Source organism: Notolabrus celidotus, chromosome 13 (assembly GCF_009762535.1).
Source record: "Notolabrus celidotus isolate fNotCel1 chromosome 13, fNotCel1.pri, whole genome shotgun sequence".
NCBI classification, from domain to species: domain Eukaryota; kingdom Metazoa; phylum Chordata; class Actinopteri; order Labriformes; family Labridae; genus Notolabrus; species Notolabrus celidotus.
This window is the reverse complement of record NC_048284.1, coordinates 20364518-20381753: the sequence shown is the minus strand read 5'-3', so window position 1 is coordinate 20381753 and position 17236 is coordinate 20364518. Positions and strand designations below refer to the sequence as shown.

Below are 17236 nucleotides of genomic sequence, written 5' to 3'. Positions count from 1 at the left end.
TTCTGAATAGCAAAAGGGATGCCAGGGAGAATGAAATCACACTGTTTATATCAAATCAATCAGAGGAAAGGAGTCTTGCAGGTGTCACCTCTGCCTGTTGACGATTTAGTTATCGGTAAACAACATGGAGGATATTTTCTTACTACTCTCGTTTTATTTGGAGTGCACAAAACCTGAGTTTGGTGGTTCATAGATGACCAGTCAATAGCAGAGAAAATAAGGTAAGGGGAGGAAAGCAGATCAGAAACTATCGAGGGATGTTAAAACACACAAGGAGCTGAATGAAAGAGACATCAACCAAATTGAAGAAAACAGACATGAAGCAAACCTCGAACCACAATACTGTTTGGGCTTTGGCAGAGTTACAGGACTAGGCGAGTGAGAATGTGAGATTAGAAAAGAAAATGAAGAAGGGGGAGGGGAGAAGCTGGCCGAACAGTGGACGATGAAGAAGAGAGAGGTTGTGTCAATAGCTCAGTAATTATTCATGCAACCTAAACCCCTGAAGACCACACATATCATTCTGCCCCCCTCCCAACTCCACCGCAGACTTTTGTTTCTCGTCTTCATATTCTTCCCCTCTTCTCAACCCTGTCTGCATGAGCTCTATCAAAACACAAAACACAATAAAAATGAGCGCAACCTTGAAATTATTCACCGCCTTCAAGTCTCTCTCTCTCTCTCTCTCTCTCTCCTCTCTCTCTCTCTCTCTCTCTCTCTCTCTCACTCTCTCTCTCTCTCTCTCTCTGGCTCACTCTGTCTGTCTCCTCTTCTTCTTTGTCCCTCTCTGTTTAGTCTCTTAGCAACCCAGGAAGCTGAAGGTAATTATACTGAAGATATTGATCTCAGTTTTTTGGTCCCTTCTCTACCCCGTCCTCTCTTTCTCCTCTCTCTATCTCTCTATCCTCTTATAATTTCTGTTCAGTTCACACTTTTAATTTCCTTTTGAACTTACACCAAACTCGCAAGAAAGCTGCCACAGAATGTGACTTCATTTTTATCTATTCATTTTTTGTCATGTAAATCATAGCAGGACTAGTCTGAGACATCTGGACCACTGAACTCATGATCTGATTGTTCAGCCAGAGACACATAAGGTGATTTGCTGATGTGTATTGCCATGACAACGTGACAAGGAAAGTGTCTTAAAGTGACATTTGGGTTTTGAGCGAGTCGGAAATACACCTCTGTTAGGCACCAGACAGGAAATTACAGTCTAATTTCCCTTTCTGCTCTTAATGGGATTTGCAATAACCTTCTAATTGTGTGCGTCTGTGTTTGTGTGTTAGTGGCAGACGTTGGTCTAACCACCTGCTGTCTCTTTTTTACAGCTAAAAATATTCTCATACAAAAGAACGTGTGGACCTGTTTTACTCTTTATCAGAGCAATCTGACTTATTTTATTCTTATTTATTTTTACACACACATGCAGTAGCACACATGGACACACAGTGAAAAAGACACAGTTTTTTTTTCATCCAAGGGTTTAATTTATGTTGATCCCATCTGTCAGGAAAAGCTGACATCACACACTGGTTATTTAAGTGTGTGTGTGTGTGTGCATGTATGTGTGTGTTCCTGATGACTTCCTATTGTGTCCCTCACACCACCACAGTGACTGTATGGCTCACACACTCCTCTTTCCTCCTCTAATTATCTATAGAAGTGTGCTATTGTGTTATATTCGGTTATCTTTTATACACATACACTCTGTTGTTGTCTGCATATGTTTGCGAAATAAACGTAGCAGAATGTACACCTACGTAACTGCACTTGTGCATTGTGAATATACGTTTTTTTTAAAAGTACTTTGACTTCCCAAGTATTTTAACAAGCTAGTACTCCAGTACTTTATGTCAAGTAATAATTATACATGTACATGATCACTAATTAGCTTAATTTCACTGCGTAATTTGATAAAATGATGAGGCAAGTTATCAAAAAATGGGTAAGTATCTCAAAGATATAAAACTTCAGGTTTTAGTGTCAATAAACATTCACGACCCATTCTGAATTTGATTTTAAATCACTTCAGGGGCAAAATAAATGTTTGTGCAGGATTCAAGTTTTTGTCTAGAAAATGTGAGGTTTTGATTTTAAAGAAATATTTTCAGAAAAAAAGATGTTAAGTATTATGAAGCGTTATTTTAATGCCGAAGTTGAGTTTTTATGATTTCCTCAACATTCAATAATTGAGTTTCTAGCACAGATCTGGAAGTACAACTCTGTTCCGGAAAGTTCTGGAGACCTGTGCAGCCTTAACTTCTGTCCTACATGAGGATTTTATTGAAGATAACACACTCCATTGTGGTCTGATATACAATATAAGAGTCTATAATAAGAGTGTGCTTGTGGAAGCCAGAACTGCTCATTACATATGTTACTGTTTCTGCATAAGACTCAGGCTCACCATTCTCTTGTAGATTTCTGCAACTGCACCTTGAATAGGGTTATTTAAAAAAATGTCTGCTATAACACTTACAATGATGGTTTGCCTATCATTCCCAGTGGCAGTTTCCATTCTGCTTACAGGAGCAATGGATGGTTGACATGTCTTGATTCAACCGCCTGCCAAGAGTGGAAGACTTCACTATGAATAAAAACCAAGGTTTTCAGTAATACTTCTGGCAGTTGCTGATGCAAACTACAAGTTTGTGTACGCAGGAAGTCAGGGCAGAGTGTCAGATGCTGTTGTGTCTGAAGAGTCAAAATTGAGACTTATTATCAACCAAGACCTTCTCCAGGTCCCTCCATCCTAATAAGAAATTACACTCAAACTGAGCTTTGTTTGAAATGACACATAGCTGGTGCAACCTAGTGTTAAACTTTGAGTTAAGGCTTGGTCTATGAACAGTAGTTTACTCCTTAGCTCCCAAAGTAACCAGCTTCAACTATTTCATACTGTAATGATTTGACCCATCTTGGCAGGTACTATTTTACTGACAACACTTCTGTACCTTTTTTAAAGTCATTCTTAAAGATATTTTACTTCTATTGCGTGTGCCCCCATTTCTTTCCTCCACAGGTACATGTAGGTCACACTGACAGACTCATGTGATCCTTAAAATAAAAGGACGTCTTGCAGAAACTCTCTTGATGGTTTTATATCATGTTAGATACTCGACTAATACAAACACCAAACCACTGAAGTGAGCTGATAGGGAGATGTAGTGTCCTTCAGTTTTTTTTCTAATGAAATGCTTGTTGATCGTCAACACAAGTGCGAATAAGGAGTACTTAAGCGGAACCATCTCCCTCCTGATTTTTCCTCATTAATATGCAGATTTATGCAGAGAGGTCCTCCAAAATCTAATCAGACTGTCTGCTGTGATGGGTCACCTGTGGTGTGATGGTGTGAGTGTTAAGCTTTTGTTATGAGCCTTTATTGAGTTATTGTGCTCATACGATTTATGAAGGTAAATGCAAAAACATTAAAAGGTGGGACAGTGAATAGAAATTAATATCTATTTCTGAAATAAAGGATAGTGATGTCACTGCTTTGACATAATTTGGTGTTATTCCGGGGCTGGAGGCTCTTTTCAGGTCAGTTTGTCTGAAAATCTGAGAAAGTGATAGCCACATGAGTCAACTCATGCTTTCGTTTTTCATGTAGGTCACATAATTTCCCCTCAAGTGTGTTTATTTTTAGCACCGACCACAGACAGGAGCCATCTGTGAGGGGTTTTGGGGTCAGACTGGGCTTTGTGCATCATGTCACAGCTGACTATAAAAAAAAAGAAATCTAAGATATTTTTAATCCATCTTAATGTGATCTTATCATCAACAGACCTATAGCTGCACCTGAGGAAAAATAAACAAAAAAAAAAATAGAGATTTAAGTGCTGTTCACCTACAAAAACAAATGCCTGACTTTAGGAATCACCATGTTAGCAAAAAGCAGAAAACAGCGACATCTGCTGGGCACAAAGATGCACCACAAACAACTCGGAACCCAGGGCAGCTTATGTTTACATTGTTTTGAATTGACATGGAAAAAGAGCTAAGGAAATTTACATTAGCCTGATTTATTCACTTTTGTCTAAAGAGTTAATCTAATTTTTCTGTGTCTGACTATAAAGCCTCTGTGGTGCAGATCTGAGTTTCCTGTGGCTTTCTCTGACAGAAACCACATCAGCTCTGATGTGTTACTATCACAAGTATAATGTGCATGAGTTGCAAAGTGAGGCCTTATTTTTAATGCAGGAAGAAGTTTACTTATCACAATAACAAAAAGGAAAACAAATCAAATCATATTTTTTAATCATATTTTTAATGAGCGAAAAACAATGCTGACAGAATCAACCACCGTCAAACATCTTTTAGTACATCACTTGAAACATCAAAAAAACAAAAAGAAGCTGATAAGGATGGTTAAGTGATACGGGGATATTCTTTGCATTCATTTAACAACTTTTAGTAAAATATTGCGCATAAACATCAAGCTGGTTATAAGCAGGTTATATGAGACAAGCACTGCTATGTGCTCTTCAGTGTGTCGTAAAGTAAAACAAGTGATGAAAGTTGTTTTACATCACTTTGAGTCATGTGCTGCCATGGCCTCCTTCACCCACTTCACGGACGGATCGGCACAGTATGTATGTTTGTTCTTCATCTCCAAACTGAAACGGATAAAAGGATTGGTGTCTTCAGTTCTTTTCAACATTTGGTGTATATTTTCAGAGCAGTATAGACTTCGCACCCTTTTTTAATGTTTTGTTTTACACATAAATCTACATCCATACTTACACTGTGTGTGATTTTTCTAAAGGTACTTAAAAGCAATGTCTTTTTTATCTTCATAAATTTAAAGGGATAGTTCCTTTTTTTTTTTTTTAAGTGTGGCTGTATGAAGTACTTGTTGATAATAAATGTATTACCAACAGGTGATCCAGGTCAGCTCGGCCTCTTTATCAAGAAACAGGCCCCTGGGTTAACAGGCACTGAAGCCAGGCTATCAATTACAATACGAGGTCAATCTTTACTACTTAATTTAGCTCATTTCAAGAAACTCCAACCTGAACACTAATATCTGTAGCTTCTACAACTCCACTTCAAAAAAAAACAACACACATACAAAAAAAACAACCCAATCCCTGTAAGACTCCAGTAATTAATAAAAAATGTATCGTGTTGAAGTGTAATTTCAGGAGATGTCACACTCACAGCACCCCCCTCTTTGAACACTGGTTGTTTGTGTATTTGTAGCGCAGCACCCCTTTCTTGGGCAGAGGTCCGGGGACAAATTCAAAACAGCACTTATCTGGTCCAAAGACACCTAAAAAAAAAAACAATATGGAAACAAGTTAAGTATATCAGGCACAAGTTTTCGTAAAAATAACAGAAATCTTATTGCTCGTATTTTTCACCTTTGGAGAAGACTCAGAAACAGTAAGATCTGAAATGTGGCTTCATAACAAAGGCCATTTAGTCATTAAGAAAATCTTGATGTAGTGATATTAAAAAACAAACACAAGTGGGTTTTTTTCTCTTTCAACAAAGTTGTGACTATCTGTCGCAAAGGATTTAATTTATGAGGAATAAAGAAACTCAGAGAAAGAGAATAAGTCTCTTTAAACTAAATGTTTCAGTTCCAGAGCAGAGTCATGGATTTTTTTTTTTTTTGATCACATAAATCAACATTTTCGGTTTTGAGGGATAGATGACTAAAAGCTGAGCACGAATGTTACATTTTAATCAATAAACAAGCAAAACGCAGTTGGCTTACTTGGAGATGCCAGGACAGTGAGAGCAGCGAAAAGCAGGACACAGGTCACCAGAATGATTGGATTCTTCATCATCTTCATTATCATCAACGTGGCTGCTTGTATTGTCTTTCTTCAAGGTGTCTGCTGTCTTTCTGCTTCACTTACAGACCCTCTCTTTTGTTTTGCTGCTTGTGCGTGTGTGTGTCAGAAAGTTTCTATGATGAAAAAAAAAAAAACTAGGGTGGAAACAAACAAACAACCTGTGGTCATGTGGTCAACACTTCTCAGTAAAAGAGAGAGCAGGGGAAGAAGAATAGAAGGGGGGTTGGGGACAGAAGGGAAGCTGGTGGTGAGAGCAAATTCTAAGAACAGAGAAAATATACATTGCTGTCACTTAATCTGATTTTGTGTGTGTGTGTGTTTGTGCTTGCAGGTTGCAGATGCACTGGAGGTTTAAGCTCCTCCCCCAAATTGTTGGTCCATGTGGTTTTTAAAAGGAAATGATGATGCCTGATATGGTGAAGTAATATGATTTTTTAACTTCAGTTATGAGTAACAACAAGTCGGCAAAAGCATGGTTTTCGTAAGTTAGCAGTAATGTACCTGATTCATAGAGTAGTCGCTGTCACACTGCTCAAACTTGATGATGATTTAGTTTTTTTTCAGTTTTCTAAATCATTTGTTTAAATATGACCGTCACACTTTCAATGGAGTTAGACTGTGAAATGAAAAATATATACATATATATGTTGTGAATAATACAGGAGAGGAGCGGCATGAAAATCTAAGCTGTAATGACGAATTTAAGGGTGTTTGACCACATTGGTGATGATAATACTAACAGTAACTTAGCTTGGTGTGTGTGCACGATGTGTCAGAGTTGCAATATTTAGAGGAACATTAGGTGTGAAAAAGGTGCATGTTATTATTGATTTAAGAATTGACATGTGGGACAGAAAAAAGGGAACTTCCACCCATAAACCACCCACACACCCACACCCACCCACACACCCACACACACACACACACACACACACACACTGCAAAAGGGTCCAACTGCAAATTAACCCTTTTCTTCAGCTGAAGTGGCCGAGCCTGTGTTTCATGAGTTGTTGTCAGACATGCACAAAAGTCTTAAAGACGGTCTAATGTTTTGAGAATGGGTAGCATGCATGTAGGCAAAAAGCTGAATTTTTCACCCTGACCACCCCTTAGAACAATTTCTGCAAAAGGTCGAAGGTGAGTCGATGTGAGTATGCATCAGGAAATATACTCAAAATGTGCAGCGATTGAGCGCACAGGGGTGATGATGATTATACCTTGTGACTGACGCAAAACTAGAAGAGTGACACAAAACAGGACAGATTCTAGCATCCAAAGGTTGAAGGAGAGTCATTTACAAAACATGAGCTATAAAGATGTCTGCAAATCTTTCCTGTAACACTTAGCTTTGATTGAAATGCAAAAGCTGTCATCACAGCGTATGTCTAATCATGAGTTGCTCCTGTTTTATATCTTTATTGCCCTTCCTTTGTTAATTGTAATCTTTTGCCTGGCGGGCCATGTCTTCTGTTCTTGTATTCCTTGTCTGTGTATGTTCATCTGTCTTTGTATTTTTTATCTGTTAGGTCTTCAGTGTTTCCTGTTTTATTTTGTAGTGCTCCCTGTGTCTCTGGTTTGGTTTTACCTCCTGCCCTTGTTTCCCTCCATTTTGATTACACTGATTAGTTTCACCTGTGTCCACACCTGTTGCTTGTTACCTCATTTTTATTTAGTTGTGATTTCATTGTAAGTTTTATCGTTGTCTGACGTTCCCTGTGATGTCCTGCTTTTGGTAATTTTTGGATTTTGTTAATTTTGTTTGACTTTGGATTTACTCTGAGTACGTTTTTGTCCCTTTTTATTAAACCCTTTTGTATTCTAAAGGGGGCATTTTGGGTTCCCTTTCTTTGTTTTTGTCCCTGCCATGACACTGAGACTTTTACAACTTGCTTTTGATGTTGTTCCCTTCATCACATGCATCCACAACTACACTTTGTAACATTTCAGGAACAGAGCTCCTAAAAAAGTCCAGGAAGTGCCCACACGAACGAGACTATTAATAAGCCAGAGAGATGTACCTGTGCACCTGTTCAGTTCTAAAACGCACACTTAGAAAAAAAAAAACTTGCCACAGTCACATCAAGTGCAACCCACTAGCTAACAGCTGGTGGTCTCTAGGAGCACAGATGACATTTTGTGGTAGCCTGCAGGTAGAAATGAAGGAGTTTTTTTTTTTCCTTCGGTGCCTTGCAAAGTTCACTGTTTGACTTGAGAAGCGAGAATTGAACTGGTGATGAGGAACAGACATCTGCACTCTCATCTAGATGTCTGTTCAAATAAAATCAATCATTCCTTGGTCCATATTATACTACTGTGGATGGCTTCTGGAAAGCATTACGGTAAATGTTTTTCTTCTCTTTGCCCTCCACACAGACTGCCTTGACGAACAGCCAGTGCCTGCTGTAACACTAGTTGACAATTACACTCAGACTACTAACGTAAACCAGACGACTCCTTTTACCAAAATTTGGTCCTGTGCCTGTAGATTCTGAATTTGTTTTTTTGCAGTCTGTAAAAGATTACGTGACTAAATTTACATGAGAACATGTAATTAACATCTTCATTTGCAACAAAAAAGACTTCCTAAATGTCAGATTATCTCAAATCAGCCATCTCACTTCTGCGTTGATAAGAAATAAACCCCCATCTCATCGACTTTTTACAAATGTCTACAAAATTTGACCTCTTAGCTCATTTAAACTGTGCAAGTGAACAATTAGTTGCATTTAAGACCTTCATACATATTTAGATTTTAAAGTTACCTTCACTAAAATAGAGAGAAGAATAATCTAAATAATTTCCACCCAGCAAGGACCTGTTCATACAAGTCAGGAGATATGCAGATGTGTGTAACAGATATATCGCAAACGAACCTAAAGGCTGACTGCTGCAGAAATTCACCCTCTGCTCACTCAAAGTGAAACCTGTGGTTTGTTATAGAGACGAGTACACTGACATGGACGTGTGAAAGAAGAGAAGAACATTTTCCTCAGTAGTTGAATTCACTTATTTTCAGCACATGATTATTTCAGACTGCTATTTGTAAATACACACCTCAAAATTCTTTCTTTTCAGACTACACATTTTAAATGACCAGTGACAAACTGAAATAGTGCCAAGACAAGAACTATACCAAAATAGCATCAATGGAGTAAATTGGGTTTGGAAAAAGTGACACAAAAATGCCACATTACAAATTTTGGTGGTGTGTTGGTGGTGTGGGTGGGGCAAGTAGGAGGTGTGAGGGTTCTCGATAGATGAGCTTAAAATAGTTTCTCGCTTTGCTGGGTCTTCACCTTTTGGCAGGATTTTCCGACCCTTTCTACTTTGACATCTGGTAAATATATTCATATATTATATATTTATAGCACTCTTGTTAATTTAGCAAAGGTGTTTCCCCCAGACAGGCGTTTTAACATTTAGCCCATGTGGATGTGTATAAACTGGGTTTATTAACACTTCTGACTTTACTGTTTTCTGAATGTGACCACATTGAAATTCAGAGCAGCCTTCACAAACATCCAATGAATTCATTTTTATACTAAAAGATAATTATTGAGCTTTATAGGTGCTGGTGGATCAGTTGTGTTGCTGTCAGGTGGCGTCAGGCTAGTCATTTAAAGTTTCCAATGCTAAGACAAGAGAAGCTAAAGCCACTGGAAGCTAGCATCTCAAAAGAGATTACAGGTTTAAGTTGAGTCGTCATCATCTCCCTGGAGAAACAGCTTTTGTTTACATTCTCCACAGCAGAGATCCCAAGTAAGTGATGTTTGACAGGTAAACACAAAAAAGATTACATTAAAAAAAAAACATTTACAAATATATGGGAAGTTAAGTTTTTGAAGTTACCAAAACCTTGTCATTAGGGCCAAACACCTTTATGTAAGAAGGTGTCGTTTTGGGTTGTGGGTTAGCGTGGCTCTGGTTTCTACCAAGGGGCAAACTCAGGCCTTGAAACATGAAGCCAATGTAGAAGTGCATAATAACAGCAGTTCCTTGAGTGTCCACTTGAGGTTGGCTCCAAAAGCCAAGGAGACCCATTTGGCCCCAAGTTATTATACTCATGTTTACATCAAAAGGCTTGTTCTAAAATGGCTTTGCTATCAATGGCTCCTTTTTGGGATGATTTTTTTTTAACATTGCATCGCTTTTGATAATATCCAGGCATTAAGAGCGTGAGTTGAGAGCAAGCAGCAACCTCCGGTCTCAAACTATGAAGCCCATGCGGAAGTGTTATAAACTGCAATTCATCAAGAATCAGCTTGAGGCTGGCTGCAGAAACACTGGAAACCACATAGACACCAATTCAAAAAAGACGATCTTTGCAGCATTAATAAACATGTGTATAGCCTGGTTCAAAAAACGGCTTGGCTCTAGTAGCTTATTTCTCAATTGGCACACACCGTAAGGGAGGTGAATTTTTTTCTAACGCAACGGTTCAGAAGATATTAAGATTACGAGTTTTTGCCCAAATAAGGACATGACTGACTTGACTCCCGGACAGGAGCACATAGCTGTTGGCTAGGAGGCTCAAATCCCGCCTCTTTATGTCACACTATGACTGGTTGAGTTCCGCATTTCCAATATGGCTGCCACCGTTGATTGGCTTCAAAACAGCGCTCAGGAACAGATGGGTGACGTCACGGATACTATGTCCATTATTTTATACAGTCTATGGTTGAAAGTCAGGTGTGCATTTCCAATAAGGCACCGCTGGGCTTCAAAAGTAATAGGTGATGTTATAAAGACGACATGCATGTTTTTTACAATCTGTAGGAGCCTTATTCTAGTTTATTCTAGTAGTTTATTTTCTTATTTGCATAGTACGTACATTTTCTGCATTTTTTGTCTTTTGACTTTTAATTTTGTCTGCGCCCTCCACAGGTGGTGAAGGCGCTAGTACTTAAGTTGATGCGCATGGCACAGAGGGGAGAGGAGACGGGTCACGGCGCATACGGTCTTTGACCGCAGAAGAAAAGACTCATGACATTCCCCCAGTTTATCTCTACTACGAAACGATTGATTTAATTTTGTTCATTTGTTGTTTCTTCCTTTTTTGTAATAAACCTCCAAAGACACTTCAAATCAGCGTTCAATGGATTTTTTGATTTCTGCAACCTGCGCCTGTGAAGCCAATGCCCGTACCCCCTGGTTACAGGACAGGCCAGATTTTTAAACTTTTTTGCTATTTCACAATCTATGGTTTCTACGCTTGCATGTTTTTGTAAACAACCAGGAATATTTTTTTTTCCTCATATTTTTGACAAGGAAAATGTTTACGACAGGCAAATATGAAACACCAAAATCATGAAAGAACTTTTGCATCTGGTTACTGGTGGCTCATAACAAGAGGACCTGTCTGATTCAAGCAGTAGCAGGGACTGACAAAATATGTACACACAGGAAAAAAAGGAAAACCTAATGTATCTCAGGTTTTATCCACAGTTAACAGTGATACATCTTACCCAAGCACTTAAGTAAACCAAACATGGATAACACTGTTCCCAAAATCTAGAACATTTACTCCAACATTTAAAATTTTCTTCCAAAATGTGTTAGAATTTAGTGATGAACAAATAACTAGACTTATGAGCATGACAGCTGAGATGTTAAATAAACTGAGTGTCCACCAGGTGGCAGCAGAGTCAAAAAGAGGCATAAAGATGAAGTAGTGAAGTCTTTGTAGTTCCTATTATTTCTACCAATACCATTGCACTTCAGTCAAGACCAGTGTTTATCTTACCAATGAAACACAGAGGGGCTCAATTGTATTCATTCAGAAAAACAAGAGCACAATGTGTCAAATCTGGGTTTCAGTGATTTTGAAGCTTAGATTAGGCTGGCATGTCTTGTCAGGAAGAGAACCAGTTTCACTTCATAATATATTTCAGAAACTGTCAGGCTTTTATTACAACTGTGTTTATATTCAAGCTTCAAGCTTTCTCAGAATCCATCCTGTCTGTCTGTTAAAGAGGAAGATGTTTAACAAACAATAACCACTGTCTAATTGTTGCACATCTCTCTCTCTCTCTCTCTCTCTCTCTCTCTCTCTCTCTCTCTCTCTCTCTCTCTCTCTCTCTCTCTCTCACTCTCTCTCTCGGTCTCTGTCCTGGCCTGTTACCGCTTGCTTCAGATAACAGACGCTTATTCATCAAGTGATACACTGTTGTTCTCTCCGTGCTTCAGACAGCTTGCTGCCTCTCCCGGACGACTACCCTGCCTGTAAGCGAAATGCTCAGCCCTTTACACGGAACAGACAACAAAACAAATGAAAGACAAGTAAACCACCAGGTCCATTCATCAGCCTGTAAAAGACTCTGTAAAGCAGTCTAAAATTGCAATTAGAGCAAAAATTGATGGGGGGAGAAATGATCCAGAGGCTGATATGAGCCCAAGAAATTACATAAGTTCATTCAAGACCAAGAAAAAAATGACTACATATTCGTAAGAAAATCATTTGTTACAGCAGCTCAAGGCTGAGAGCAAAGGAAAAATGATAAGTGATCAACAAAAGGTACATTTTGCATCTTTTACAGCTCCTGTGAGGAATTTTTAACTGGTTATGAAACAAACTAAAGTTTACACTGATGCCTCTGCATGACCATCAAATGCAAACAAAACCATCAACGTAAAGATTGATGATGTATATCAAGTTACTTTTAATGTTAAAACTGCTGTCAGGGGGAAAGTGTCAGGCAAGGTGATTAACTGCATGTTTGCTGATACTGCATTTTTAAAAACATTTTTGATATCAAAGATGCTCGTTTGTAAAATAAACCCCAGCAACTTGCACATGTACAGGTCAAAATCAGCAAAGGGATAAGGGGTACTGCTTTGTCAACAGGGGCACCAAAACATAAACAAACTGAAAGTTCCTTACATGAGCTTTAAAAGACGTCAGTGATTAAATTACAACCACACAAATGTTAAAACACACAAATAGTGTGTAGCTTGTTAAATATTGTGGAGTAGCCCTGTATAAATACAACCAAAAGGTATACCATGGTTATGGTATGGTAATGCTAAAATTAAACAAAAACAAATTTGGGAAAATTGTTAAAATCTGTGGGAAAATTATGGGGGAGCAACAAGCTGACCTGCAGCAGCTGTACCTGAGCAGGCTGGCTGTGAAGGCAGAGAAAGTCTGCATGGACTCATTACACCCACTCTCAGTGGAGTTTCAGCAACTCCCTTCTGGCCGGAGGTATAGATACCCAAAGATAAGAAAAAATCGTGCTGAAAACTCATTCATTCCCATGGCAATAACTCAATTAAATAAGATGCACAAGGGATCTAATTAATTGTATTTAAACTGTGATTGTTGTTTACATTGGACTAGCAATGACTACTACTGTGAAACAGCTACTATGTGTTGTTTGGATCAGTTTCTTGTGTTTCTGATGTACCTTTCATGTTGTGTATTTTAAAGCTGTGCTATACCACAAATTGCCTCTCTGAGGACATTAAAGTTTTCTAAACTAAACTGAACTAAACTAAACTAAATATTAGTACTGTAAAAGCCACAATATGGTGAACAGAATACAGGCTAGGCTACGTTGCTCTATTATGGTGATTTCATATACCTTATATGGCCCATGGTTCCACTTAACTCCCGTTCTAACCATCCTCAGTAAAGAGACGAGTAGAGAGATTTATCTGTGTAAGTCAGGATGAATGAGTTGAGCTGTCCGCAGCTGAGTCAGTCTGGTGCCGGCTCTCCCCGAAATACATAATGTTCTTTGATAACGTATCAGGGAATTCCTCATTCCGACAACTCTTACATAACTATTATGAAAACTCTGTTTGTGAAGGCCATGCACACACACTCATACTTCCACTCACATGCAGGTATGTGTATGAATTAAACAAATACATTACTATATCTGATGCGGACGAGAGAAAGGGGAGTTCAGAATAGTTTCATATGTCTGTAGGATAGAGATGTATCATACTCCCAGACATTAACTGACTGTAAAGACATTGAGGCTTCAAGACTGAAGAGGCATTAACAGCCAAATCCACCTCTTAAGATAACTTTACTATACTGATAACAAAGTTGAGAATAAAAAACATTGCCTTGTGAGAAAGTTGAAACATGTCCGAGGTGTGTTCTATTTAGACCTTGAAACCAGGAAGAAAACTCCCAGCTTGGTGTTTTATCAAAAACTCTCATACTGCAACATCCTGATGCTCTTTCAGGCGGAAACTAAAATACATTAGAGGAAATGTTGTGTCACAATTGTGTGATATGTTGTCTTATCCTAATGTGTGACAAGTATGTGAATTATTGTTGTTTTGTTCCAGAGGCAGGAGACTGCCTGAACAAGTAAAAAAAGTGATGATTTAAAGTTATGGCATCAAACGCTTTCAAGCAACAGGAGCACTGACCAACTCCCATCTGCTCCATTGTGAAATGAGACCTGAGGTGTATGCATGAAACAACTCGGGAACACCTCAATAATCTGCTTTTGTGTTTTCAAATTTAGTGCAAAAAAACCTGAAAACTGTATCAATATGTTCAGTAGACATTTCTGATCTTGAAAATGTAGTCGATAGCAGTTTCAGCTGGAGCCAACTTGAGCGATGATTTTTCATCCATTTGTTTCTCAGATCTGCTGCCAGCTGTCCAAGCTGTTTAATGACTTATCTCCTGCTGGCCCTTCTGTTTTCCCCTAATCACCATGGCATCTGTGCTGTGTCTGGGCTTGTCTATGCGTGTCATGGACTGTATAAAAAGGTGAATGACATCACAGCTTCCTAAAAGTGAAGACATGAAATGTGAAGCTCTGCCTGTGACTAGCTGCAGAATAGGGCCAGAAAACACAGCTAAGGATGTGTACCTTTTGTCTACTACATGATTAAATGTCGTCAACCTTGCTAGTTGTCTTCAGATTTACTAGTATTTGGTTAATGAGTTATTAATATTTTAGTCTACATAGGCCCGTAATGGGGGCATATATTGTGTCTGAGCTGAAGCACAGCCACTCGCCTCTTGCTGTAACTCCGGTTGATGACGACTGCTACTGGTTGTAAACACTCACAGATGACAGGGGGTATCTTGTAACGTGGTGCGTTTGGCATATTTTGACACATTCGTTAATGTATGTTTTACATGTAGTAAGGTGTGGGCGTCGATATCTGGGCTCCATCCTACAGACGGTAGTCAGTTTTGTACAAGAGATGTATGGTTCATCTTTATATACAGTCAATAGTATATGTGTTCTTCTGCTTATGAACCCATGTTTTAGAAATTTTAGTGATTTTATGTAACCGGTGGGAATCTGCGTTGTGTTTGTTAAGTCAAGTCAACTTTATTTATATAGCACATTTAAAAACAACCAGTGTTGGCCAAAGTGCTTTACAAGGTTAAAAAGTAAAAATTACATGAAGACAACAATAAACAACAACATAACAGGATATTAATGTCCTCTTCACGAGTAGAAGGCCAAAGAGAAGGATGGTGCCAATCCATTTAGGGCCTTGTATGTTAAAAGTGCAACTTTAAAATCAATCCTGTGACGGACTGGGAGCCAGTGGAGAGCACGCAGCACAGGTGTGATGTGCTCCCTCTTTTTCCTGCCAGTCAGGAGGCGAGCTGCCGCATTCTGTACAAGCTGCAGGCGCTGAATAGACGCCATGTCTAAGCCGACATACAAAGAATTACAATAATCAAGCCTAGCCGTAATAAAGGCATGTTAAAGTTGACTGACGACCAACACCAGGACCTCGTTTGTTCTGCGTTTATTCTGTTAATCAGACAGACAAGAACCTCTGAGTTTATAAAGTATGCAGCCCGCCTCCGCTCCTCTCCCCAAGGGATAACATAAAAAAGGGCCGGCGTAACAAGCATAAACATTACACTCACATAAAAGATATAAAACACAATAATCATACCTGTTAATCAGACAGACAAGAACCACTGAGTTTATAAAGTATGCAGCCCGCCTCTGCTCTTGCACAGATGAAAGCACATTTTGACTAGCTTAAACCTTCAGTGCACGCAAACCAGCACATGCATGTTCAGTTAGTCTGCTTAAACATGACTTTAAAAAGGAATAAAAGTAAACTCTATTTAATATACACATAGAAACACTATACAGAACAAAAGCACACATAGAATAAGTAAATATATGGAAACATATAAGTTAAGTGACGGACACCTACCTCTCCCCAAGGGATAACATACAAAAGGGGAGAGGGAAGGGGGCAAATCAAATATAAAGGTCAAGATACCAACGAAGAAGAAAATGACTGGAAGATGAGGCTGCACTTCAAAATACTTTTAGAAAAAGAAATATACAAAGAGGCTCTACACACACACAGGTATAATTTGTGTAATTATAAAGAAATAATAATTAATATTGCATTTTAACCCTGTCACATTTAAACCGCAACAGGTTTTTTTTTAACTCTGCTTGTTCTTAACCTGGTATCCCTTCTTTGTCCTTACACCCTGATCACTTGAGTAGACCTTACACTGTACAATATACGTTCATAAACTAGCAATGTTGGTACTAACAACCACAGAGCAACATAATTCACCCATTGACATTCCTTCCTAATGTGAATAAGTTTCATGGTGCACCTTAAACACATTGATAAACTTATCTTATCCTCTAAGATTAATGATACCAGTCTCAGCTGTTTGATCATTATAAGGTCAAAGGTCACATTTTTTGGCTAGCATTTTAAAAGTGAGAAAAAAAAATCTTTAGGAAATAATAGATAACTTGAGAGGATAACATGCACATGTACATAATGTACATTGTGGCATTAAAAGGAACAAACTTAAACATTATGAAAGTGTGTGCACGTGTGGATGTGTGTTTTGACAGGATGTTGACCTCGGCCTTGGCCTCAATTGTAACCAGGAAGGGGTTCAAGGAACAGCCTCCAGAACTCGGGGTAACTTTGACAGACACTTCACACTTGTTGTTTCGTTCAGTCACAGGATATAAACTTACACGGACAGCTGACCTGACACCAGTTCACACAACACGTGAACTGTCAGTTAGTGTCTTTGTTTTTGACAACCAGGAACTGATCTCAATACTTTATTTTTGTGTGAGGCAGGATGTTTAACTTTTACTATTATAACCAAACCTGATATTAGTTTGTTGGTTGATATTTGTTATGAAAGTGTAACAGCATCTTGTTTATCTTTTTCAGATTATTAAATTAACCTTACATGATTTATTAGCACAAATTCACAAGAAATATCTTTCATTTGTTTGTCAAAAAATAGCATCAACATGTATTTCAAACAAGACAATGCCCTACCTCTGATTTTGTTTAATTCTTATTCAGTTTTGTTATCATGGCCTCCTCTTGGTCACTATGGAGACAGAGAGCAATTAGCAGTTGGGTGTCACCGCTCTGCCAACCTTGTGACTCCTCCACCTTCAAGCACTCATGAACTCTCAGAAGAC

At 38.6% G+C, this 17236-nt stretch overlaps 1 protein-coding gene across 1 annotated transcript; it reads right to left on the bottom strand.

Annotated features, from left to right (window-relative positions):
- Positions 1–4271: 4271 nt before the first annotated feature.
- LOC117824360 (C-C motif chemokine 5-like) lies at positions 4272–5910 on the bottom strand. The gene is made up of 3 exons (XM_034699828.1): positions 5726–5910; positions 5164–5275; positions 4272–4619 (listed from the first exon to the last, which is right to left on the bottom strand). The coding sequence occupies exons 1-3, from the start codon at positions 5808–5810 to the stop codon at positions 4532–4534; spliced, it is 285 nt and encodes a 94-aa protein (XP_034555719.1). The 5' UTR covers positions 5811–5910; the 3' UTR covers positions 4272–4531.
- Between the last annotated feature and the right edge of the window lie 11326 nt (positions 5911–17236).